A 27,512-nucleotide genomic window follows, 5' to 3' on the forward strand; every position below is an offset into this window, starting at 1 on the left:
ATAGAAGACTATAGGGAAATGAAGGCAATGGCTTCACTGTGTAGAGCAGTTAATACCTCAATTTGACCTCAGTCTGTATACACACTAATAGTTGTCTCAGTTTTGGATTGACAGTTCAACTTGCAGGCTTTAATTTGGCACCGAGTTTACTTAGCCTTGTCAGGATAGGAGACATAGCATATAGAGCATCATTTTCATTAACAAAGTCCATTCTAGGACTGTACCAATGCACAGAGGTGTGCTTAGTTGTAGGAGACAAGGCTGAAGGGGGTACAGTCAGCTTCATCACGGGAAGCATCAGCTGTCTTGTCTGGGACATCTTGCAACAATCGAAGCACATCTTTTTGGTTCTACCAGTACATGGGGAATGTGCTTGGTTCTAAGAGACACAGCCAGTGTTCGTTTTGGTATAGGAAAGCCATTACCTTGATTTCCCAATTATCTTCTGTGTTGTCCTAGTCATGTAGGCCTCAGAGTCTGTATGTCAGTCACTGTCCTCACAATTGAGGTAGAGTCCGCACAAATCAGAGATTAACATTAAATAAGGTTTAGAATAGCACTGTCCATTCAAATTTTCTGTGATGATGGAAGTGTTCTATATTTGCGTTGTCCATTGAGCAATGTCCATTATGGTAGCCACTAGCCACATATGGCTATTGAGCACTTGAAATGTCACTAGTGTGACTAAAGAACAGAATTCTGAATTTTATTTAATTGAAAAATTTAAATAAAATTGTGTTATGTGTCTAGGGGCTTACTATATTGCACAGCATGGATCTGAAATGTAGTTTTCCACATTAATTTTAACTTTTTTGTTTCAAGGAAACTGTACTGTGAGACCTAAATCTAAGGTCATTTTTCTTGGCCTGGGTCTGTGGAAAAGGCCTGGACTACCTGTTAACCTTTTTTCCTTAGATAATATTTAAGGTCATGAGACTAGATGAGATTACCAAGTCCTGTGTCTTAAGGAGCAGTCAGTAAGGTAACAGGAAAACTAGGAGACTGGGATTCTGGAAGCCAAGTGAAGAAACTGTATCAATGAGGAGAGTGTGATTAACTGTGTCAGATGTTGCTAAATTAAATCAGATGATGACAGACAATTGGCCATTGTATTTAGCATTATGTAGGTCATCTGCGGACCTGATGGGAGCAATTTCAATTAATGGTGGGTACAAAAAAGCTTAACTGGAATATGGTTAGTTTAAGAGAGAATAGAAGGGGAGGAATTGGAGACAGTGAATGAAGGTAAGTTTTTTCAAGAATCTTGTTGTAAAAGGAAGCAAAGACTTGAGGCGATAGATATTGAGGGAATTAAGGACAAGAGAAGTTGTTTTGTTATTTTTAAGGTGTGAGAAATATCCAGTAGAGAAGGAAATTTTGGTGATGAAATTGAGAGAATTATCAGAGTGTGTCTTTAATAGGCAAGAGAGGGGATAGGATTTAGTCTATGAGTGGTGAGTATGACTTTAGATAGGAATTGGATAGTTCATTTGTGATCATAAGGAGAAGACAGAATATTGTGAGTACATACGCTGAGAGGTGGACAGATGTGTTGTGGGGTGTCTTTGGAAGTTTTCTTCTGATTGCTTAAGTTTTCTCAGTGAATTAGGAAGCAAGGTCTGAACGAGAAGCTGAGCATGAAGACAGAGAAACTGTGAGTTAGTCTGCTAGGAGATAGGCTTAATGAATGGCCTAGGGAAGGATTAAGGGGAGTAATAAGGGTCCATTTGGTTTATTAACTTAAAGTAATACCAGTCAGTGTCTCATATTAGTCCTCTAGTTTGGGCAGTGGAGTATCATGACTATTTGACCACGTAAAAGTAAAAAAAAAAAGTAAAAGTAAGACTTGGTTCCAAATTTAAATAATTAACTCTTTGTTAGCATAAAATAGCATATATCTTCTTTATGCAGTAATGCCTCTTAATTTGTTTTGTTTTTTTCCATCAACACTATGATTATTATAAGTGTTATATGTGTACTTATGAATCCCGAAAAATGAGGGACTTGAATTTGCCTTTGACTCTTTAATAGTAGAGGAAGCTACTTTCTATTAGGCAAAGCCACATGAGTTACTATTCTGTATGCCGTACAGAATAAAGTGCCTAATAAATACTTTTTGATTTAAATAATTTCCTCTTCATTCTATTTCTTGCTTTTATGATAAAGGCGACTCATTGATTATATCGAGAAGGAGCAAGGCACTTCAGTGTCTTAGAGACCAGACAATAACTTTTGACCTTAGATAATTAATTTCATTTCTCTAGATCTTTACTTACTTATTTTGTAAAATGAGAGGATAAGAGTAAATCTTTTTTTGAGATATCGTCCAGCTTAAATTTTTTTTGATGTGTTTCTGATCCTCTAAGGGTCTTGTACGAGTGGCACCTGTGCTGCTAATAAAGTCTATATAGATTCTTAATGTCATCTTCTAGAATATATAAGCTCTCAGGATGATATTTTTTGGGACCTTGATTTTATACTTTTTTAGTATCTGTTCAGGCACATACTTCAAGTTGGGAGAAAATAAGTGTTACATCATTGCTTTATTTTTGGTAGCTGGATGCCTAACTTAGAACTTGGAATTGAAGCAATAGCTATTGATTCCAGATTTTGTCAACTTTTTGAGCACAATTTATCTTAACTAAAAACTACTTTGAAGTTGTTCTTTTAGTTTTGGTGTTGGACCCCAAGTTCCTCATCAAGCCAGTAAGATTATCATCTTGGTTTATAATATGCTTTCTATAGTCTCAATAAGCTCAAGTAGCAGTGTTGAGGGAGCAAGTGTATTGAAGTTTTAGAAAGGGTTGTTCTTCCCCTGAAAGAAATCAAATGTGAAAAAACAAATTCAGTTATGACTCTACATGGTGATAGTATCAGCTGATTATGGATTCTTATACTTCAGTGTTTCTCTTTTACTGTGGAAGAAAAAGAATTTTGTTTAATTTGAAACCAAGATGTTAAAATTTTGATTGTGTTATACAGTCAGATTTAGGTAGAGAATACTGTTTTGAAGAAAAAAAATCCAGGTAAAATTGTTTAAACCTTTGATTTTTCTCAATGAATTCAATTAATATTTACTGAAATTACCTTGTTATGTATTAAATGCCAAAGCATCATCTAACTTAGAGGATAATAGTACTCCTTACATTACTTTACTTATTTGAAAACTTTTTCAACTTAAAACTTTTTTTCAGGTTTTAAATTAGTTGTCATTTAGCTCTTTGTCAGTCATAATACCTTATGTATGTGATAGAACCAAAAGTTCTATGAAATCTGAAGTTTGTTTAAAAGTTATGATTATTATAACACGTTAAAGTGGCTTGTTCATATATTTTCAAATGATAAAAACGATGTGGAAAGTGAAATTTTGTTCTGAATTCTAGTCCTACATCAGTCCCTTAGTTGTATGTGCTGCTAGTCAAGTTCCTTCGCCTTTCAGAATATTAAATACCTTAGTTTGTGTGAAACAGAGACAAGATCTCTACTACATATCTTACAGAGTTATTATGAGAATCAGAGTTGATGTTGATGCTAAAGTGTTTAAATTTCTTTTAAAATAAACAGTTGCTTTTCTGGGGTATGGTTAGTCCATAAATTTTTTCCAGCTAATACATTTGAGGGGTTGATGATATTTTAATTACTTGTATTTTTCTTCTTAGACAAAGTTTCGTTTATCTGTATTTTTCTTCTTAGGCAAGAAAACACATTTTACAGATCCATACCAGGGACTGGAATCCGAAATTGTCAGATGCTTTTTTAGGTGAATTGGCTGAAAAATGTGTTGGTAAGTGCTATTATTTGAATTCTTTGATTGTCATCGTTTGTTCTGCTCAGCCTCCCTTTCCCTTATGTTTGGAATGTGAACGAGTATAGTTATGTCTTTGTGCAATAGATGGCTCTGCCTTTAAATGTAAAAATTATTTTAAACATTTCACGTGAAGTTTGAACATGTCTAAATTAGAATTTTAGTTGCCATTAGGTGTTTGATTAACAAAGCTCAGTAATATGCCTTTCATTGAGTGCTGGATTTCCATAATATTACTACATTGTCTCCTTTTAGGAATTGTCCCCTCTCAGAAATTTTACTAAGAAATGTAAGCTTAAACTTGAGAGATAAAGGTCCATGTCAAAGGCAGGACTATGGTCTCTTAGTTTGCAGATTACGTAATGGGCTCATCTTCAGTCCTGTGGTCTAGAAAAAAGTTGAGTGAGAGATGTCTTCAAAGAAAATACTTAATGGCATTTGCTAGTATTTCCCAAAATATAAAACTTTCCAATTTAATGTTAAATTATTCACAGAGTGGAAGCTCTCCCCAGAGAGAATGAACACTACTGTCCTAAAAGGATGTAGTGAGAGTATTTTATGTACATACATGATCATGCATAGGAGATGGAATTCAGGGTTTTGGCTCTAATTAGGTCTGAAATAAAATGAATACAGTATTCATTCAATTCATTCAATAAGCAATTGAATATACACACAGGTATTTTTCCTTCATTCTTTTTCCATCTTTTGTCTGTTTTCCTCTCATTCTCCCAAAAATATAAGTTAAAAAAATCTCTCTCCATAAACTTTTTAAGCATTATGAAGAAATCCCCAAAATAAGTCCACTAACAATCAACAGTCTACTTGGGAAAACTTTAAAGTTACCAACACCAAAAAGAACTTAGTTAAAAAATCATTGTGATCCACCATCAAATAATTAAAACTTAAATAGAACATTAGTCCATTCAGTTAGCTACATCCGAATTATCCTCTTCATCCACAGGGACCTCCATCTCCGAAGCAGCATCCCTCAGCTTTTGAACCACAAAGACCTCGACATCTTCTGGTGAGGAGAAAACGTAAATCTCTCCAGCACTACTCCAGTTTAAGCTTTGCCTGGTATAAGAGAGCATGCGCCAAACCCATTTCATGTAAATTTGGCTTGACCTTTGCAAAGCCTTGTGCTGCTTTATGGGAGAGGGTGGTATTTGGTACAAAATCCAGTCTTTTCCCTTTTTGAAATTTGACCCCTTTTATTTCCTGCTACTTTTATGATATTATTGTATTAGAGTATAGATCAGACGGGGAAATCTTTGTAGATTTTCTGTGAATTTGTCACAGAATGATCCTTAACTGAAATAAGCAGAAGTCTTCAAATAATTTTGGAAAGTCCCTAAAAGATAGGTATTTTACAGTTACTTTCTATTACCATGCCATCTAAAAAATTATAGACCCTAATTTAATTCTTCATCCTGAATATTAGAATCATAGTTTCTTTTTTCATTTCCAAAAGCTACTACTTCTCATTTTTCCAAGTGATTTATTTTAGCTTTTAGTCAGTTTCTTAAATTAAAAAAATTTTTAAACATAATTTCTTATAGGATTGAAAAACTTCTCTTGTGTTTTTTGGGTAAGTGGTTGTGGTGGTTTAGAATCTACTTATACATACACCATTTTCTTCCTGGAGAGTGACATAAAAATCCATTATAATTAAATGACTTCTGTTTTTGATTGTGACATTTATTCCATTTAAGAAACCAGTTCACACTTAAAGAAATCAAATATAGGTCTTCAAACAGGAGTGAAATAGTAATAAATTTTAAATTCATTGTGAACTTATCACTTTATGTACCCCAAACGTGTTTTAACATGTATGGGTTCAGGTCAGTGAAATTTATGCCTCACTAGAGTGTGCAGTCTTGATGAACAACTGCAAAGGTAGCAGACCTCTTGTTAGAGGTTATGGATTTGGTAACTTTTACCTTGAGATAAATTCTCTAGTACTGGGAGGTGTTTTCATGCATAATAGGTGTGATTTTTTAAGTAGTCTTCAAATTTTGGTATCTAGAACATGTGTACAAGTAGCAGGAGCTTAAGGTTAATGAGGAGCTCAAACCGAATCATATTTCTCTATTCATTTTCACTAAGAGGGCCAAAACAATGAAAGTGTATCAATGAGGCATCTGTCTTATGGGCCTTTGTTAATGTTTACTGTTTTATTTAAAAATAACTTCATAAAATTTTATTATTAACTTTTTCTAGTCTATAACCTCTTTGAACAGCTTGTATTTTCAGTCTTTCAGACAAATTTTCATCTTAACAGTATTCAAGAGTGCTTTTTTTTTGGTATCTAGATATTTGTGTTCATCAGAGTATTAGAATTGTAATGGTAGAATTAGTATGGTTATGGAATTCTTATGAAAGAAATGTTGATATTTTCTTTAACATCAACTTTTAACTTTCAAAAGGCTGTTGTATATTTTCACTATTTCTAGAACGATCATATCAATTTTTCTAAACCAGTACCCTTTTGAGAGTGAGAAAATATGCTGTTAATTATGACAAAACAAGAGGCCTAAACCAGGACATGTGGTCACCCTAAATATAACCTATTTAGCTATGGTTATGACACACTTTTAATTCTGTTTTAGAGTCTAGTAAAGGAAGTATATTATTAATTCAGTAGTTCTCAATTTTTCTGTGTATCAGAATCACTTGCAAAGCTTTCTCAAAATATACATTTATGACATTAAACTACAAGAGATTCTCATTCACTAAGTTTGTTGGGAATCTATTTTTGTTTCAGTTTCATTGTTTATTCAGATGAGTAGTCAAAGTTGAGAACCATAGATATAAACCAGTAATTCTTATTTACAAACAAATGTAAAGGAGATAAATCCTATCCTTTATAGTCTATTGGTTATGATAATCCAAAAATTTACTTCTTTAAATGGGATCTATTATTGTTGATAAACTTATAAATTATCTTTAATACATTAATAAAAAATAAACAGTACGTTGCTTTTATGTATGTTATGTCAAACATAAATGTTATGGGCAACATTTACTACATAAAAATACCTTATAGTGGCTTTTTTCTGTTTTGCATTGTTTCTGAACTTTTTTTCTTTTTTAACTTAGGCTTTTGTACTTAAAAATAGGACCATAGAGTATGTTCAGCAACTGTGCCTGTACTTTTAAAGAAGAAAAGATTTGTGGTTATTTATATTGTTTGAAGAGGGTAGTTTATTCTTATTTCTTCTGAAATGGATTATTTCATTACCTGTTTATAACTGAGCTGGTGTTCTACAGTAATTTAATATGTATGGCACAGGAAAAGATATTTTTTTTTCAGGTTTACCATTGAGAAATAGAAAATAAAATGAGAGACTAATGATAAATTTGGTTATTCTGAAGAATTATTTGGGAGATTGATTGCTGTCATGGGGCACTGTTAATGCTTAATCTGCTTATAGTTTTCTAAATTAAATTCTCACAGGTCATATTAAGTTTTCCCCTAACTCTGAATAAATGTTTCTTTAAGAATTTCAATACTTTTCTATGTTTTTTCATAATTTTCTTTGAAATTTTTACTCACAGTGAGTAAGCTGGTTTAATAATAAAAGAATATAGATTTCTTAGAAAAAAGTGAAAAGTTCAATAGATGTAATTCATCCACTTGTTTTGGTAGTACATGGTAACCTTTTTTACCTTCCCAAACTAGAAGCTTGGAGTTACTCTTTTCTCTTTTCGTTCACTCTTTAACTCAAGAACTGCTTATTGGATATCTACTGAATACCAGGCCAGGCATTGTTCTTGGTATTTGAGATAGATTAGTGAACAGAGCAGACAATATCCCTACTCGCACAGGACTCACGTTCTAGTTGAGGAAGGCAGACAATAAATGTAATAGGTAAATGATAAGGTGGTAAGTGCTGTGGAAGAAAGAGGGCAGAGTTAGGAGGATTTTTCTGTTATTTCTAGGAGTTGATTAACAGGATCATTTGCCCTACTAATAATAGGGGTATAGTTCATTACAGATGTGTGAGTCATTTACAGTTTGATTTATATGTTTTTGTCCCTTAATGTTCTTTTTCTGCCAGTTAGTCAGGGGGGCTGTTTCTTCTCTGCTCATAGTTTTCCTGCCTAATCACCATTTTTATTTCAGTATTTAAGTGTTCCACAAGGTCATTGTGAGGTATAAAAAGATAAATAAACCTGATACCACTCTTTGAAGAGTTTAGGGACTAATGTTCTGTAACTAGTTTGAGTGGTTACCCCTGCTGGCATGACTGATAAAGGTGGCCAAATGCAAGTTTAGTTGCTGATATTGAAAAACAACATGGCTAGTTTGAGTTTTTCTTCCTTCTTGTGGTAAAGACCTAACAGTTCATGTGTTTTTGTATGTATTTGTTGCTCAAATGAATGAAATTACTTAAAAGCACTGGGGCATGATCTATTGTTTAACTACATAATTAGTTAAATATGGGTAATGGATAATACCCTGTGTCGATATAGCCCTTAGAACTAGATTATCAGTCATTTTAAGCTAAATATATACCCCAAAAGGAAGTTAATGTGGAAAATTAATGGATTCTTATTCCCTTTAATACCTTTGGAACTATCAGAGATGATCACAACTTTAAAGTATAATTTTGGGGGTAATTAGATACTAACTTGCTTCTGTGGGTTGCATTCAGAGTTGGTAGTAGAATACCTCTGTTTTTGGAGTTTCTGTTTCTATACTACTTTGTATTACTTTATTATAGCTGTTTGGAAGTTAGTAATATTAGAAAAATGTATAGGTAAGTGTAGTGTCATGAGGACTAAACTAATGATTGGGAATATTGATGAAGGCTTGAGGCAAAACTATTATTATTTTAAAACCTTTCCCGAAGAAAGTTGCACATTATAATCAGTGGTTTTGGCACAAAATACATGACTTGTTTTAATATCATTAGTTTGTGTGTTTAATTAAAATATTTAAAACATTTTAGTTTTGTAAACAATTTTATTAAGTGATTTTAAATGGTCAGTTTTCATTTTGCTGATTACATTGCATGTAATTATTCATTTAGTATTGATTATTTCCTTAGATAAAGATGTGTATATTTTCAAAACATAGTTGGTACTTGGAAGAATGAACTTACCTTTGTTATCCTTTTCCTTTTGTGCATTAGGCTACTGTGGAGCTGATATCAAGGCCCTGTGCACTGAAGCTGCCCTGATTGCCCTGCGGAGGCGTTACCCCCAGATCTATGCTAGCAGTCATAAACTGCAGCTAGACGTTTCCTCAATAGTGCTCAATGCCCAGGATTTTTACCATGCAATGCAGAATATTGTGCCTGCTTCCCAGCGTGCTGTCATGTCTTCGGGACATGCGCTGTCCCCCATCATCAGGCCACTGCTGGAAAGAAGCTTCAACAACATCCTAGCAGTCTTGCAAAAAGTGTTTCCTCATGCTGAAATTAGCCAGAGTGACAAGAAAGAAGGTACTGTAAATTAATTTTTCATATTGTTAAAATGAAATAAGTACAGGCATAAATAAATAAATTCTTAGTTTCCTCATAAGGTTATTTATGTGTTACTCTTTTATATTTGCCATGAATATAGAAAATGTATCTGTTTCACTCACCACTTTGTATTCCAAGCTTGGCATATTGCCTAGCATGTGGTAGTTGCCTAGTCATTGTTTATAAAACAAACGAGTGAATGTTCGTTCTGTTTGTTCACTCTTGGGACGTTCTGACTATCTTAATGTAGGAGGGTTACTGTCTTTAGAAAAGTTGACTATAATAATAATGGCTTACATGTGTTTTATTATTATAAAGTCCTTACATAAATTGTCATTTATTAATCCTCATAACAGTCCTGTGGGGTAAATACTCTTATTCTATAAAGGAAGAGACTGGAGACTTAGGAAGATATTCATTTATATAGGGTAAGTTCTCAGTAAGTTCTGGGGGCCTACTCCATCCCAGGGAGCCTGACTCCAGAGCCCATGCTCTTAACTATGTTGCTGTAATGCCCCTCTGGATGCAACTCATCAAATATATTTTGTTATGATTGGCAAGGCACTCTGCAGTGTGCTGTGCTAATTGGATTAGTAAGGGAGTAAATTAGAACCTGGTTGTAGAAGGTCTTGAATTCTAGCCTCAAGATTGTAGTTTGGACCTGAGATAAAAACAGAAAGCTGTTACTCATTTACTGTAACTCATACTGTAACAGCTTTACTGTAACTTTACTGTTACTCATACTGTAAATGTTACTCATTTACAGTAAGGCCCATGGACTTCAAAGAGAAAGTAATGTGGGGCCGGCTCGGTGGCTTGGCGGTTAAGTGCACGTGCTCCGCTACTGGCGGCCCGGGTTCGGATCCTGGGCGCACACCGACACACCGCTTCTCCGGCCATGCTGAGGCCTTGTCCCACATACAGCAACTAGAAGGATGTGCAGCTATGACATACAACTATGTACTGGGGCTCTGGGGAAGAAAAAAAAAGGAGGAGGATTGGTAATATATGTTAGCTCAGAACCGGTCTTCCTTAGCAAAAAGAGGAGGATTAGCATGGATGTTAGCTCAGGGCTGATCTCCCTCACGAAAAAAAAAAAAGAGAAAGTAATGTGTTTTAATTATCTTAATTTCCCCAGTTACCTTGTTTGGCACGTAGTCTGCACTAAATAGAAAATTGTTCAATGGGTTATACTAACATTAAAAATATTATATCGAGGGGCTGGCCCAGTGTCGTGGTGGTTAAGTGTGCCCGCTCTGCTTCGGCGGCCCGAGGGTCTGCAGGTTCTGATCCCAGGGGCGCACCGACGCACTGCTTGTCAAGCCATGCCTTGGCGGCATCCCATATAAAGTAGAGGAAGATGGGATGTTAGCCTAGGGGCAATCTTCCTCAGCGAAAAAGAGGAGTATTGGCATTGGATGTTAGCTCAGGGCTGATCTTCCTCACACACACACAAAAATTATATATATAGTAAAAATCAATATTCAATGAAGTTTGCTGTCATTATAAATATATTTTTCAGATACTTTATTTTTTAGGGATAGATTTTCATGAAATATCATGTGGATTACTTGATTTCTTAAATTTGTCAAATAGGGAGGGGAAAAAATATTTTATTATATATAAGCCGGGTACTGTGTCATGAATTATACATTTCGTATCTCTGATTTTCATAACTGAGGATATGTATCTTTTCCCCAATTAAAAAAATTTTTAAAACATTTACGTCATCTTTAGGAAATCATAAAAATCTTACCTTCCCTTCTGAGGGATGATGAATGTTCCTTTATTTCCATTTGAGAATTTTTTATGGCATTATTATCTGTGTTTTCTTATAATTTTTTCCATAATTATGAAGTATGCTTTAGTTCCAGTTTTTCTTCATGTATCAGTGGAGAAGAGAAACCAAATTTTGTTTGTTTTTTTTTTTTAGTTATTTAGATATATTATTCTGGTTTGTTTTGGTCTTTAATATTTTTCTTAAACAAGTATCCTTTCCTTGTGTATGAAATTATTGCTCAAAAGGTACTCAATTATTTTTCAGATTAACTTTTACAGTATTAATTGTACTCAATATTTAGCTTTTAAAAGTCACTGAGATCTATACCTGCCAGCACTATTCAGTGTCTCATTTTAGAAAGCATACCTCTTTTTTTCCTTTGTTTTTTTGAGGGAAGAGTATGATTTCTGTCAATCTTAATTCTCTTCCATACCTCCTACATGTGTAGCATTGCTTTTTATTAAAGGAATTAACACTTTTGTTAGGTATGTGTGAAGTATAGCTTTAATTCTTCGGGTTGTAGTCCCGGGTAAATTTTAAAGTATTGCACTCAGTAGGGATTTCAGTTCCAGTTAGTCCTTTGAGCAGTAACTTCAGACCCATGTAGAGACTAATGTCACTTGAATGAGTACATTTTTAAGATTCACTTTGTTTCCACTCAATTCTGGGCTCCCATCTTAACTAGATTAGGTTTTCCTTGAAAAGGTATGTATGTGTGTGTATGCCTTGTGAAAAAAGGAGGGTCAGTTTGTTTCTTGTTGCTTTTGTAAGAACTAGCTGTAACTTGTTACCCTAATAATTAAACCAGATATCTTTTTTTTAAAATTTATTTTATTGAGGTCATATTGGCTTATAACATTGTGTAAATTTCAGGTGTACATCACTATATTTCAGTTTCTGTATAAACCAAATATTTCTGTATAAGCCAGATATCTTACATGAAATGTACTAGTTTCGGTCAAAAATTAACTTAGAGATTTTTGGTAAGTAGGTGGGTATTTTATGCAAGTACAATTTCTTTTCCAGACTTCTTGTGGTTAGTCATGAAGTCTCCCAAATTATATCTTATAACACTTAAGTAGTCCGTCAAGATGACAGAATTACATTAATTCCATTTATAAATTATTTGAAATACTATAGTTGGTCAATTTGCCTGGTCAATCTGTATTATTTGATAGATAACTTATTAGTTAATGTCACTTGATTTTTAAACCAATTTTCCTTGGTTTTGGTAGGGCACTAATATTAAATGATTTTATAAGCCTCATAATCTTTGTAATTTTTTTCCGAACAGATATAGAAACTCTAATTTTAGATGATAGCGAAGATGAGAATGCTTTATCAATTTTTGAGACCAGTAGTCACTCAGGATCACCAAAGAAACAGTCATCAGCTGCTGCTGTACATAAACCCTATCTTCATTTTACAATGTGAGTAATTTATATCAAATTTCTTTCAGTTTCGAGTGATTTTTTACTTCTTGATGTTTAGTATTTTGGTATATCTTTACTTATGATTGTAACCTTGAGGACTTTGTTTTTCTATTGTTCGGACACAATTCTGCAAAACTTTTACTGTGTATACTTTTTATGTGGTAATCAATTGCTTTATTGGTCAACTATAGATTTTTTTCCAAACTGTGTGATTTTTTTTTTTTTTTTAAACTGGGGTGGAAAGGAAGGGTTACCTTTAGGAAGTCAGCTCATGTCCCCAATTTTATTGCTTTTTATCTGAACTAAAAAAGACAGAAATGAAATATTTACCATGTTGTAGAATATTTTAGTTTGTAATAAGTTTCAGATGATAATTTAGGGACTCCAAGGGTACTAAAGAGATTTTGAATTAGAAATTGCTCAGTAATTAAATAAATAACTTTTTGATTTTCCAAAACCTCAATTTACGCTTTCCTAATTTACATTTTATGGTTTTTCTATCTACTTTTACCTTGATCTATGTTAAAGCAGCTTTTGCTGTGTACTTTAGTGGGTAAACAATTTTAGTGCTAATGTAATTTTAAATTAAGAGACCAAATAGTTTTCAAATACTAACAGCATCATCACTTGCATTTACATAATTAGCACGATAGTTAAAGGACTGTGATGCTCCAGTCAGGTGGGTCTAATAGCACTTTTATTAGAAGAAGCTGGATTGTATGTACTTTTAAGTAATTTTTCTTTAGAGATATTTTGAAGAAATTTAAGTCTTCAACTTGTGTTCAAGTTTCTCCCATGTAGATTTTGGTAAAATGTTAATTTGATTATTTGCATTGATAACCTTTTCTTGTTTTTCATTTGTTAAAATGTGACTAAATTACTTTCATTTACTCTTTTTTTCTTGATGTGTTCTTTTAAAGCAGTTTTTCTATTAGAAACTTTTTTCCTCTGCTCCAGATCCTTTCTTTTATGCTCTCAGAGAAGTTTTCTTAGACTATTTCAGTAATTTTACAGAACTGTTTTATTGATGACTAGGGCAAAATCAAATAATCATTTTTTTCTGACTTTCACCTGGCTAGCCTCTGTGTGTGTGTGTGTGTGTGTGTGTGTGTGTGTGTTATTTGTTTTGACAATTTTAGTTATTTGCATTTGAAATGTATAGTAACAGGAGCTGAGGAACTATCAAAAGACATATGTTCCAATTTTATAAGATAGCTCTGTTGTCAGTAAAGTGATACAGAAATAGATTTTGATGTTAGAAAACTTCAAGTGCAATTTTGAGTCTGTCTTTTTGTTAAGAACATTCTCTGCCACTGATTTAATGTGTATCACTGGTGTGGCTCATTTTGTTTAGTTTAGCCTTTCTGAAAGAATTCACTTAATTTTAGCTTCTTTTACATAAGCTTTTCTAGTTCATTGATTTGACTTCATGATTTAACAGTCAGAAGGCTGTATCCTAGAATAAGCTTTTTTTTTGTTCTGGAGGTTTAGATAAATTCCATTCACTTACTTTATTCTCCCACCCATTCTGCCAATGTTTGTGTGTTTCCTCTATGCCGGGCACTGTATTAGGTGCTGAAAACATAAGCCTGAGTAAGATAAATAATATATAAGAATAAGGTATAAGTAGTTCTTACTCTGGGGAAGTTCTTATTATTGGGGGTGACAAACATTGCAATATGGCTGAAGTGCTATGAAAGCAGAATTAAGAAGCTTCCATTGGGAAGTCCAGGAAGGCTTCACGGAAGAAATGGTGGCATTTGCTGTCCTTTTGAGTTAAGAGTTAGCATCTGATGCTCATTACAAACTAGACATGTGGTAGATACATAAAGCTTGGGGTTTTATATATAGCAATATCTACAGGCCTCTCAACAATCATGGCAGTTATGGTATCATCATTTTATAAATGAGGAAACTGAAGCACAAAGAAATTAAGTAAATTGCCCATGATCCTCCTGCTAGCAGGTGGCAGAGCCAGACTCTGTACTGTTTGTTTCTTGGGATCATGTTCTTTCTATTCTACTGTGCAGTTTCCAAATTGATTTCTGAACTCAATAGGTAGATAGGGAATTGTATTGCCTTTTTGCATAGATTGGACAATATCCAAGAAGCATACACTTTAGAAAATAGGCCTTTAATAAGGGCTACACATGATTTTTTTGTTGGTTTGGTTTGGTTTGGCTTTTTGTTTGAACCACATGTGTTAACATGCCAAATCAATACAAAAAAGGTGCTAAATAGGTAGAAAGCGTGACTTTTATGTTGATTTCCAGTATCATTAGCTTGGTCATTGCTGGTGGGTTTCTGTTTCTGGAAATAGTCTCCTAAAACAATTTTGAAACCTTTTTTTTTTAGATTTAAGATGAAATAGAAGTCAAGATATTTAAGGTCTGTCAATCTGGTAGAGAACTCTTATGGTGGAAAATACGTTTTCTTTCTTACTGTATATTACCATAAGGGGATTAGAAACAGAGCTTTCTGAGGTTTTTCCAAGTGAAAATAGCTTTGTTTTTACTGATCAGAAAGATGATATGCTCTGTAGAAAATTGAAGTAATAAAGAAGAGCATAAAAAATAAAATAAAAATTAAAGCCCAAACACCTGAGGATAGCATTTGCTAAAGGTTTGGTGGCCACTTCCGTATTCTCTCTATGCATACAGACAGACCTATATATTAATTTATATAAATTATATCCTCTTGTAGGTTGATAGTGTAACTTGCTTTTTTGTCCATTATCTTGGGAATATTTCATGTCAGTATATGTTTAATGTCATTCTTTTAAAATAGCTGCATAGTATTTTATTTTTTGGATGTTCCATAATGTAACTTTATTGACAAAAATTGAAGTTTCCAATTTCCCTCTTTTATAAACAGTGCTGTGATAGACATCTTTCTAAGTATACATCTTTACACTATTATCTGAATCAGAGCTCAGGGTAAATTTAAAAAACTGTGGTTACTGTGTCAAAGGGTGTATATATTTAAAAACTTGATACAGTAGTCCACCCTTATCCATGGGGAATTCATTCTAAGACCCCCAGTGGATGCCCGAAACCATGGATAGTACCAAATTCTATGTTTTTTCCTCTGCATACATACATACCTATGATAAAGTTTAATTTACAAATTAGGCACAGTAAGAGATTAACAACAATAACTTCTCTTTGGCATATCTGAATTGCCAGCGTCACTACTCTCGTGCTTTGGGGTCATGTTTAAGTAAAATAAGGATTACTTGAACGCAAGCACTGCGGTACAATGACAATCCATCTGCTGACTGAGACGACTACTAGGTGGCTGACGGGTGGATAAGTGTATACAGCATGAGTAAGCTGGACAGAGGGATGATTTACATCTCAAGTGGGATGGAGCAGGATGGTGCAAGATTTCATCACACTACTCAGAATGGCGTGCAATTTAAAACTTAAAAATTGTTTATTTCTGGAATTTTCCATTAAATATTTTCAGACCATGGTTGACTGCAGGTAACTGAAACGTGGACAGTGAAACTACAGATAAGGGAGGACCACTGTACAGGTTGTTAAATTACCTTCCAGAAAGGTTGTACCAATTTACATTTTCATCACTAATGTATGAGAATGTTTTTTTCCTATACCCTTGTCAGTTCTGAGCACTGTTTTTCTTTTTAAATCTTTACCAACCAGATAGGTGAAAATAATATCTTCTTGTTTGGATCATTCATTTGTTCTTTCATATATTTATTCACTCATTCAAATATTTTGTCAAAGTGCCTATCATGTGCCACATGTTGTCCTAGGTATTTGAAATATGTCAATGAACAAAATAGACTAAGATTCATGCCCTCATTCAGTTTACGTTTTAGATGGAGACAGATAATAAAACAATAAGTGTGTGTAATAGATAGATAAAATGTTAGAAGATAAGTATTATGAAAAAGATTGTAGAGAAGGCTAAGAGATAAGGGAGTCCTTGGGAGTGGGATGAGTTGAAGAATATCCTTGGAAATACATTTTGGCATATATTTGACATATTTGCCAAATATAATGTTGGAAAATTGTACTTTTTTCCATGCCCACGATTCACAAGAATACCAGTTTTCCCATTATCTACTCACTAATGATGGGTATTAAAATTAATTTTTAATTTATCAGTCTACTAGATAAAAGATGTTTCTTTTATGTTAATTTTTGTTAATTTTTTCATCTCTGTTAATAACTACCAAATCTTTCTCAAGCCTAGATCGCTCTTGAGCTTTACACCCTGTCCAACTGCCTATCTCCCTTTGTTGTGCCCTTCTCTTCCTATGAGTCACCATCCATTCAGTTGTCCCAACTAGAATTGGACATCCTTCTCACCCCCTTCCTCTTTCTTCCCTTCTATATTTAGTCAATGACCAAGTCCAGTTGATTTTCCTTACTAAAAAAGTCTTGTCACAGGCTGTTCCTTCTCACCTCTTCTGACACCACAGTCACGTGCTGCTTAATGACGTTTCTGTCAATGACGAACTGTATACACAACGGTGCCCTTATAAGATTAGTACCGTATAGCATAGGTATGTAGTAGGCTATACCATTTACGTTTGTGCTAAGTACACCCTATAATGTTCTCAGAACAACAGAATTGCTTAATGACGTATTTCTCAGAACATATCTCTTTCATTAAGCGATGCATGACTGTATTCTTTATTCTTGTCTAGACTATCATTAACATCTCAGGCCTGGATTATTATAGCAGACCCGTAACTGATCATCTTTCCTCCTGTTTTGCCTTCTTTCTTTCTTTCTTTTTTTTTTTTTTGTGAGGAAGATCAGCCCTGAGCTAACATCCATGCCAATCCTCTTTTTTTTGCTGAGGAAGACTGGCCCTGGGCTGACATCCATGCCCATCTTCCTCTACTTTATATGGAATGCCGCCGCAGCATGGCCTGATGAGCGGTGCATCGGTGTGTGCCTGGGATCCAAACCCGGGTGGCCAGCAGCGGAGCGTGTGCGCTTAATCGCTACACCACAGGCCGGCCCTTGCCTTGTTTCAAAACCCTTTCTTATACTGTAATACTGAACTAGAGTTATCTTCCAAAAACATACAGAGGCCTACCTCAGAGACATTGTGGGTTGGGTTCCAGACCACTGCAATAAAGTGAGTCACATGGATTTTTTGGTTTCCCAGTACATATAAAAGATATATATATATTGGGGCTGGCCCTGTGGCCTAGTGGTTAAGTTCAGGAGGCCTGGGTTTGGTTCCCAGGCGCAGACCTACACCACTCGTTGGTGGCCATGCTATGGTGGTGACCCACATACAAAAGAGAGGAAGATTGGCAACAGATGTTAGCTCAGGGAGCATCTTCCTCAGCAAAAAAAAAGGTTATATATCTATAGGACTATACTATATTGGAGTCTGTTAAGTGTGCAATAGCATTATGTCTAAAAAAACAATATACATACCTTAATTAAAAAATATATTATTGCTGAAAAAATGCTAACCATCGTCTGAACCTTCAGCGAGTTGTAATCTTTTTGCTAGTAGAGGGACTTGCCTCGATGTTGATGGCTGCTGACTGATCAGGGTGGTGGTTGCTGAAGACTGGGGTGGCTGTGGCAATTTCTTAAAATGAGACAAAAATAAAGTTTGCTGCATTGATTGACTCTTTCTTTCACGAACAGTTTCTCTGTAGCATGCGATGCTATTTGAGAGCATTTTACCCACAGTAGAACTTCTTTCAAAACTGGAGTTAATCCTCTCAAACCTTGCTGCTGCTTTATCAACTAAGTTTGTATAATATTCCACATCTTTTGTTGTCATTTCAACAATCTTCACAGCATCTTCACCAGGAATAGGTTCCATCTCAACAAACCACTTCGTTTACTCATCCATAAGAAGCAACTCCTCATCTGTTCAAATTTTATCATGAGATTGCAGCAATTCAGTCATATCTTCAGGCTCCACTTCTAATGCTAATTCTCTTGCTAGTTCCACCATGTCTGCAGTTACTTCCTCCACTGAAGTCTTGAACCCCTCTAAGTCATCCATGAGTGTTGAAATCAATTTCTTCCAAACTCCTGTTAATGTTGATGTTTTGACCTGTTCCCGTGGATCACAAACGTTCTTAATGGCATCTAGAATGGTGAATCCTTTCCAGAGGGTTTTCAATTGACTTTGTCCAGATCCATCAGAGGAATCACTATCTATGGCAGCCAAAGCCTTACGAAATGTAGTTCTTAAATAATAAGACTTGAAAGTCGAAATTATTCCTTGATGCATAAACTGCAGAATGGATGTTGTGTTAGCAGGCATGAAAAATAACATTAATTTTGTTGTATGTCTCCATCAGAACTCTTGGGTGACCAGGTACATTGTCAATGAGCAGTAATATCTTGAAAGGAATTTTTTTCTTTCTGAGCAGTAGGTCTCAGCAGTGGGCTTAAAATATTCAGTACACCATGTTGTAAACAGATGTGCTGTCCTCCAGGCTTTGTTGTTCCATTTATAGAGCATGGGCAGAGTAGATTTAGCGTAATTTTTAAGGGCCCTGGGATTTTTGGAATGGTAAATGAGCATTGGCTTCAACTTAAAGTTACCAGTTCCATTAGCCCCTAATAAGAGAGTCAGCCTGTCCTTTGATGCTTTGAGCCAGGCATTGACTTTTCCTCTCTCTATGTGAAAGTCCTAGATGGCATCTTCTTCCAATATTAGGCTGTTTGGTCTACATTGAAAATCTGTTGTTTAGTGTAGCCACTTTCATTAATTATCTTAGCTAGATCTTCTGGATAACTTGATGCAGCTTCTACATCAGCACTTGTTGCTTCACCTTGCGCTTTTATGTTATGGAGATGGCCTCTTTCCTTAAACCTCGTGAACCGACCTCTGCTAACTTCAGACTCTTCTTCTGCAGCTTCCTCACCTCTCTCAGCCTTCATAGAACTGAAAAAAGTTAGGGCCTTGCTCTGGATTAGGCTTTGGCTTAAGGGAATGTTGTGGCTGGGTTGATCTATCCAGACCACTAAAACTTTCTCTATATCAGCAATAAGGCTTTTTCACTTTTTTATCATTCGTGTGTTCACTGGAGTACCACTTGTAATTTCCTTCAAGAACTTTCCCTTTGCATTTCCATCTTGGCTAACTGGTGCAAGAGGCCTAGCTTTTGGTCTATCTCAGCTTTCAACATGCTTTCCTCACTAAGCTTACTCATTTCTAGCTTTTGGTTTACAGTGAGAGACATATGACTCTTCCTTTCACTTGAACACTTAGAGGCCATTGTGGGGTTATTAATTGGTCTAATTTCAACATTGTTGTGTCTCAGGGAATAGGGAGGCCGGAGGAGAGGGAGAGACACAGGGGAATGGCTGGTCGGTGCCTCAGTCAGAACACACATTTATGGATTAAGTTCGCTGTCTATATGGGAGCAGTTCGTCATGCCCCAAAACAATTACAATAGTAACATCAAAGATCACTTATCACAGATCACCATAACAAATATAATAATAATGAAAAAGTTTGAAATATTGTGAGAATTACTAAAATGTGACACAAAGACAAGAAATGAGCAAATGGTATTGGAAAAATGGATAGACTTGCTCAGCGCAGGGTTACTACAAACTCTAATTTGTAAAAAGTGTAATATCTATGAAGCATAATAAAGCAAAGCATAGTAAAATGAAGTATGCCTGTATATGATTATGTCAAAGCTTGCTTAAGCATGTTAATGCTTCTTCATTATCTTCAGTATACATTCCAGACTTTTTTTTTTTTTAAATAATTTTTATTTATTTATTTATTTATTTTTCCCCCAAAGCCCCAGAAGATAGTTGTATGTCATAGCTGCACATCCTTCTAGTTGCTGTATGTGGGACGCGGCCTCAGCATGGCCGGAGAAGCGGTGCGTTGGTGCGCACCCGGGATCTGAACCTGGGCCGCCAGCAGTGGAGCGCGAGCACTTAACCGCTAAGCCACCGGGCCGGCCCACATTCCAGACTTTGAACATGGCTCACAAAACCCTTTGTCGTCTGATTCTCCTTCCTTCATCCGTAGTACCTATATGCCTACATTGCCCTAAATCCTTAAAAGAAGCTGGCTATATGAAGTATATTAGTCACCCCAAAGGGCCAAGTGCTTTTTAGTCTCTGGTCCTTTGCACATCCTATTTTTATTTCTTTGAATTCATCCTTTCTGCCTCCAATCTGTTGTGTTTTTGCTTTGGAAACAGGAAAACCTTCTGAGTCTCTTATTTTGGTCTCTCATAGCACTCTGTACTTAAGCAGTACCACTTATTAATTACACTGAATTATTGTAATTTGTATGTTTTCTTTTTCCATTAAATACCATTCAGTTATTAGCTCTATGATAACAGTGGTATTGTTAGAGACCTAGGGGTGAGGCTTTCAGCGTAGGCAGCTGTTAAATGAATGAACATTTTAAAAAACATTATCTTTCTATTTTCTTTTTGAATTGACTATGTCCTTTGCCCAGGAAGGTGTCTTTTGTTAAAACAGTATGCATATAAGCTCTTTATACATTAAGAACCATTCCTGATAATGGCAAATTCTTTGTTTCATTTGGTTGTTTGCCATTTGGTTCAGATTGTAATTTTTGAGTTATAAAAGGTCTTAGATTTTTATCTAAATTAGAAATATATGAGTCTTTCAATTTTTGCTTACTTTGTTTCTCTGTTAGAATTAATTTTGTTTATTCTGTGAAATGAGGATTTGAATTCTCTGTATTTTTAAAAAAGATTTATTTTTTATTTATTTATTTAAAATGTTCTCTTGCTTCTTTTTTTCTTTTCTTTATTTATTTTTTTGTGAGGGATATCAGCCCTGAGCTAACATCCATGCTAATCCTTCTCTTTTTGCTGAGGAAGATTGGCTCTGAGCTAACATCTATTGCCAATCCTCCTCCTTTTTTTTCCTTCCCCAAAGCCCCAGTAGATAGTTGTATGTCATAGTTGCACATCCTTCTAGTTGCTGTATGTGGGACGCAGCCTCAGCATTGCCAGAAAAGCAGTGCGTCGGCATGCGCCTGGGATCCGAACCCAGGGCCGCCAGTAGCAGAGCTTGCGCACTTAACCGCTAAGCCACCGGGCCGGCCCAAACAAGATTTATTTTATATTGGGCCGGCTCTGTGGCTTAGCGGTTAAGTGCGCGCGCTCTGATGCTGGCGGCCCGGGTTCGGATCCCGAGCACGCCCCAAGGCACCACTTCTCCGTCCAACCAGAGGCCGAGTCCCACGTACAGCAACTAGAAGGATGCGAACCTATGACATACAGCTATCTACTGGGGCTTTGGGGGGAAAAAAATGAATAAATAAAAAATAAAATCTTTAAAAAAAAAAAAAAAAGATTTATTTTATAATCCATCTCTGTTCCATTATTTTTAATGCTTATTATCTTATATAAAATTCTTTCATTTACTATAACCTGTTTCCTGGGCTGCCTATTATATTCCACTGATCTGTGGGGTTTTTTGTTTGTTCGTTTGTTTTGGTGTATTCTACATTCTATTCCATTATTCTATTCTGTAATAAGTTTCAATATAAAGTAGGGCACATCTTAACATAGTGGTTCAGAATGTGGGCTTTGCAATTATATTGACCTGAATGAAAATTTGAACTCTGTCACCAACCAGGTGTTCAATCTTAAACCTGACCTCTCTGAGTCTTGGTTTCTTCATTTGTTTAATAAGAGGAAACTATATATTTCATAGAATTGTTAAGAAAATTACACAAGAACTCTGTATGAAGTGCTTGTTACTGAAACAGGTGTACGTGTTCTCAGATCGGAGCTAACACAGTTTTCCAAAATTTTCTTGGTGTTCTTACTTGATTATCCTTTCAGATAGCGTTGTGAATAAGTTTTAAATCACCCTCCTACTCCAAATTCTTTTGGGAGTTTGATTTGAATTTTTAAATGTATAAAATAAAACCCTATAAACTGTATAAATACAGTTAACTGTAAATGCGTTAGGAAGGATTGACATCTTTATATTCAGGCTTGTGATATGTTCTGTATATCACACTTTTAAAAGTTTCACACTTTTCTTGCTAAGTTATTTAATATTCTTTTATCGTTTGTATTTTTGCAGTCGTGAATAGGATCTTCTTTTCTTATTTACGTTGGTTATTGATAGTATTTAGGAAATCTTTTGATTTTTTAATTTGCATCTTCTATCTTGTTACTTTACTGGTAGATTCTGACAATTGTTAGTTGATTTTCTTGGATTTTCTATTGCATAATCGTATTCCTTATAAATAAAAGTATTTTCCTGGGGGCTGGCCTGGTGGCATGGTGGTGAAGTTCGTGCGCTCCGCTTTGGTGGCCTAGGGCTTGCAGGTTCGGATCCCTGGCACCGGCCTACGCACCACTCATCAAGCCATGCTGTGGTGGCGTCTCATATATAAAATAGAGGAAGATGGGCATAGATGTTAGCCCACAGCCAATCTTCCTCAGCAAAAAGAGGAAGATTGGCAATGGATGTTAGCTCATGGCCAATCTCCCTCATCAAAAAAAAATGTGTTTTCCTTATTTCTTTCCATTAGTTCCATTTTTTGTTTGCTTTGTTCTTCCTGCATTGCTTAGAATTTTCTGCATTATCTATAGAGATAGTAGATAAACTTGTTTCATTTATCATTTTAATGATGCTGTAGAATCTTGAGAATACTGGTTGAGTTTGGTTTAATATATTTTCCTAAATTTGCCTTCTCTAATGTAGGGCTTTAGATGTCATGTATTAGGACAAGAATAGTTAGTTTTTATTGGCCCAGGAACAAAATTTGCTGCCACTGGAAAAATCTTAAATTTTTTTTTCTATTTTAAAAATTGTGGTAAAATATACATGAAATTTACCATTTTAACCTTTTTTCTTTTTTTTTTTTTTTTGGTGAGAAAGATTGTCCTTGAGCTAACATCTGTGCCAGTCTTCCTCTATTTTTTTTTTTTTTTGGTGAGGAGGACTAGCCCTGAGCTAACATCCGATGCCAATCCTCCCCTTTTTTCTTGAGGAAGAGTGGCCCTGGGCTAACATCCATGCCCATCTTCCTCTACTTTATATGGGACGCCGCCACAGCATGGCTTGACAAGCAGTGCGTCAGTGCGCGCCCGGGATCCGAACCTGCGAACCCCAGACCGCCAAAGCGGAGCGCATGCACTTAACTGCTTGCGCCACTGGGCCGGCCCCTTCCTCTATTTTTTATATGTGGGATGCTGCCACAGCATGGCTTGATGAGCCGTGCATAGGTCCACACCCAGGATCCGAACCTGCGAACCCTGGGCCACCAAAGCGGAGTGTGCGAACTTAACCATTATCCCACCAGGCCAGCCCCATTTTAACCGTTTCTTAAAAGAAGTCCTACATTTGGGATATTCTTCAAATGTACTTCTTTGTTGGAGAAGTGGGATTATTATCATTTGACCTTGGATATAATAGCAAAATGACACTTAGTGTCTGAAGCATTTTCCACGTTAGTTAGTATATGTGGCATGATAGGATGAATACCCAGGTATTTTTATTTTCTTTTCAAATGGATTTTTATTTTTTTTATTATTTTTTAAAATTTTATTTATTTTTCCCCCAGAGCCCCAGTAGATAGTTGTATGTCATAGCTGCACACCCTTCTAGTTGCTGTATGTGGGACACGGCCTCAGCATGGCTGGAGAAGCGGTGCGTCGGTGTGCGCCTGGGATCCGAACCTGGGCCGCCAGCAGCAGAGCGTGCGCACTTAACTGCCAAGCCATGGGGCTGGCCCATCAAATGGATTTTTATATTTTTACATTTTGGTTATGGTCAGAGAGATCAAAATTTAAAAACTGTAATTAATGTAAAAACGATTCACTGTACTTTTTAAAAAATAAGAAAGATAAGACAGTTCTGTTAATTTGGAGTTCTTCTAGTGTAAATATTTTGCCTAATAGGTCATATTGGTCTTTAGAGTGTGCAGTTTTGAAATAATTATTATGTCTCACATGTATTGCAGGTCACCATATCATCAGCCAACCTCTTACAGGCCAAGATTGTTATTGTCTGGAGAACGAGGCTCAGGTCAAACTTCTCACCTTGCTCCAGCTCTTTTGCACACTCTAGAAAAATTCTCTGTGCACAGACTAGATCTCCCAGCACTTTATTCGGTTAGTGCCAAAACACCTGAAGAATCATGTGCACAGGTAGGTTTGTACCATATTATAGTACTTCCAACTTTCTTATTGATTATATCTCAGTAGTGTTTATAGATAAAATTTTTTCAGAAACAGTAGTATGAGTATACTTTTTGTTGGTTGTTCATTAACATTCTAATATTAAGGCAAAGGATCCTTTTGATGTGTAATGTTGTTTAAAGTGAGCTCATTGTTTTTCCCATGATAACTTCCTTCTTTTCTGAAATTTTGGTATCCTGTTTCTTGTATTAAAGTTTCATTAAACAGTGTAGAAAGGGAGTTTCTTTTGCCTTTTTCTGACCCTCTTTTCAAAGCTGTGGTTTCAGAGCCTTTTTAGACTTTTGTCTGTACTTAGAGCCTTATCATAAGAAGGGAAATTATATCCAATTTGAGATGCCAGGATTTAAAAATAATATAGAAAAGTGATAGCAATTTAAAAATTATATATATTTGTATCAATAGTCAAGTGTATTTGATATTTGATTTTCAACTACTTCATATTTGCTGGTTTGTGAAGCAAAGTTCCAGTGGGGCTGTTTATATTTCTTGAGGTTTTAATATGTAACTATGAATTTATTATAAGTGTGTCATGTTGGAACTAGGGGTCAGGGCAATAAGTTTTTTCACCCAAGGGACCATATTTCCACCATTTCTGTGTTTCTGACACAGTGTCCAGCTCAGAGTAAGTGCTCGTTAAATTTTGAGTAATGTTTCTTATAAATAAATTAGATAGAGGAATGTCACTTTGTGCTTTGATATTTACCCTACTTTTAGAGATTAGATGACTGGAGTAGTAACACTTAAGAGCCTTGCATACAATTTTGTTGGTTTTTTCAGTGACATTTTATAAGTGTTTAACATATACCATCTAATTGAAAACCCTTTTGTACCTCGTAGCAGGAAATATATATATATTTTTTAGCAGTTTATAGTGTCATTATCATTTGTCTTTTACTTACAGTTCTCTGGGTACTTATACTACTTATAAAGCCCTATTTCAAGTTTTTTTTCTAAAATTATGGCCTGAATGAAAAGCCAGTAATTTGCTCCAAGTTTTGTACATTTAACGCATCTTGGCTGTGAATATTTTCCAATAATGTTGATTAATATGTTTGCTTATATTTTTCCTTTTTAGTGAGACATTGTTATTGCAGTTTGTATTCAAGTAAGAGAATTACTCAGTACCATTTAAAATAAATCCAGGTGATTTACTAGGAAAATATAAATTAACAAAATTGACCCCAGAGAGAATCTAAACAGACACTAGATGTGGAAAAAGAAATTGAGTGTCAAACAAATCACTAAATCCAGACAGTTTCACAGGTGAATTCTTTTAATTTTAAAGCATGAGATCCTTTTGATGCTAAACTGTTCAAAGCATAAAAAAAGAAAGGCTGTGAAATCAACAAAAACAGTGATGATAAACACTTTGGAAAAAATACAAAGAAACTATAGACTAACCTCACTTAGCCAATGGTCATGAAGTAAATATTACAAATGGAATCTAGTAGCAGATCAAAAGAGTAATATACCATTATTAAAGCATTATTATTAAAATTGATTCAGTTAGACATTGAGAGATATAAGTATTGGAATGGACACATTGAAGTTATAAATATTTGCCTGTGATATGATTGTATATTTGGAAAACTTATAGTATCAACTGAAAAACTAATATGGGCAATAAGAGAAATCTGTAAGGTGGACACTTTCAAAGTTAATATTCTAAAATCAATAGTTTTCTTTTATACAAATGATAATGAAAGAAGAGGCCTCATTTAAAATAGCAACTAAGTTTACCTAGGAATTAATTTAAACAATTGACTTGCAGGGCCTAAAAGAAGAAAACTAAAAATTCAGTTGAGGAGGACAGTTAAATAAATGAAAGACACACCTTGTTTTTAATTAGTATACTACAATTCAAAGTATCGACTCAAGGCCAATTGCACAGATTAAAATATCAGTTACTTTGCTTATTGATTGTGGCTTTGGACGAGTTGCTTAACCTCTTTGAGCCTTAATTTTCTCATCTTTGAAATGAAGATAATGATACCACATAAGGTTGTTGTGATTATTAAAATAAGCTTATCCAGTGGGCTTGGCGTATAGTACCCAACAAATATTAGCTATCACTATGTTTGTCACTGGTGCTGCAGCTCCTTTCACAACTAATGGCTGGTAAGACTCAAAATTGGGAACTGTGAGTTCTTTCCTAAGTTAATGTATCAATTCAGTGCAATCTCAATTATAATGCCCCCAAATTTAAGAGAAGTTAAAAAAAGCCTCTATGTTTTCTCTAGAAAATAATTATAAACAGCAAGGAGAATTCTAGGGGAAAAAGTGTAGTGAGGGAGCCCTACCAGATTTTTAAAGATGTAATATAACTACAATAATAAAGAATTTGTACCTGTGCGGGGATAGGCTAAGTAGAAGAACAAAAGAGAGAATTTACACTTAGGCCTGTGTAGAAATGAGAATTTAGTATCTGATGCTGATGATGATGGTGATGGTGGTGGTGATGATGGCAGTTGATAATCACAGTAGACAGCATAGGTGGGTGATTTAATAAATGGTCTTGGAAAACTGGCTGGCTCTATGAGGGGAAAAAGAAAAACAAAACAAAATTGGATTTCCTACCTTTTTCTGTAGCCCCCAAATAAATTCTAGATTGTCAATGAAACTATAAAAGTGTTAGGAGCATTCACAAGGTCAGTATATTTATTATCTTGGATATGAGAAAGTAATTTCTAAGCAATGAACAAAAGCCAGAAAATATAAAGATATGAACAAATTTGACTGGATAAAATTTTAAATAACACCTGGCAGAAAACATTCTTTAAATAAAATTGACAGGTGTAACCTGGTAAAAAGTATATTTGTAACACATATGTCATGG

The 27,512-nt window shown here is 35.1% G+C and overlaps 1 protein-coding gene across 4 annotated transcripts in view; it reads left to right on the forward strand.

Annotated features, from left to right (window-relative positions):
- Positions 1–27,512, forward strand: part of ATAD2B (ATPase family AAA domain containing 2B) — a 150,412-nt gene that overhangs the window by 69,500 nt on the left and 53,400 nt on the right. For all 4 annotated transcript variants that reach the window (XM_004418290.2, XM_014782123.2, XM_004418291.2 and 1 more), the window contains 4 exons: positions 3,694–3,784; positions 8,947–9,258; positions 12,354–12,489; positions 24,439–24,625. In XM_004418290.2, coding sequence (XP_004418347.1) covers positions 3,694–3,784; positions 8,947–9,258; positions 12,354–12,489; positions 24,439–24,625 — 726 coding nt within the window. The remainder of the gene's footprint in view (positions 1–3,693; positions 3,785–8,946; positions 9,259–12,353; positions 12,490–24,438; positions 24,626–27,512) is intronic.

The sequence above is a fragment of the Ceratotherium simum genome, chromosome 11 (genome assembly GCF_057802395.1).
Source record: "Ceratotherium simum simum isolate JZ-2026a chromosome 11, ASM5780239v1, whole genome shotgun sequence".
NCBI lineage: Eukaryota > Metazoa > Chordata > Mammalia > Perissodactyla > Rhinocerotidae > Ceratotherium > Ceratotherium simum.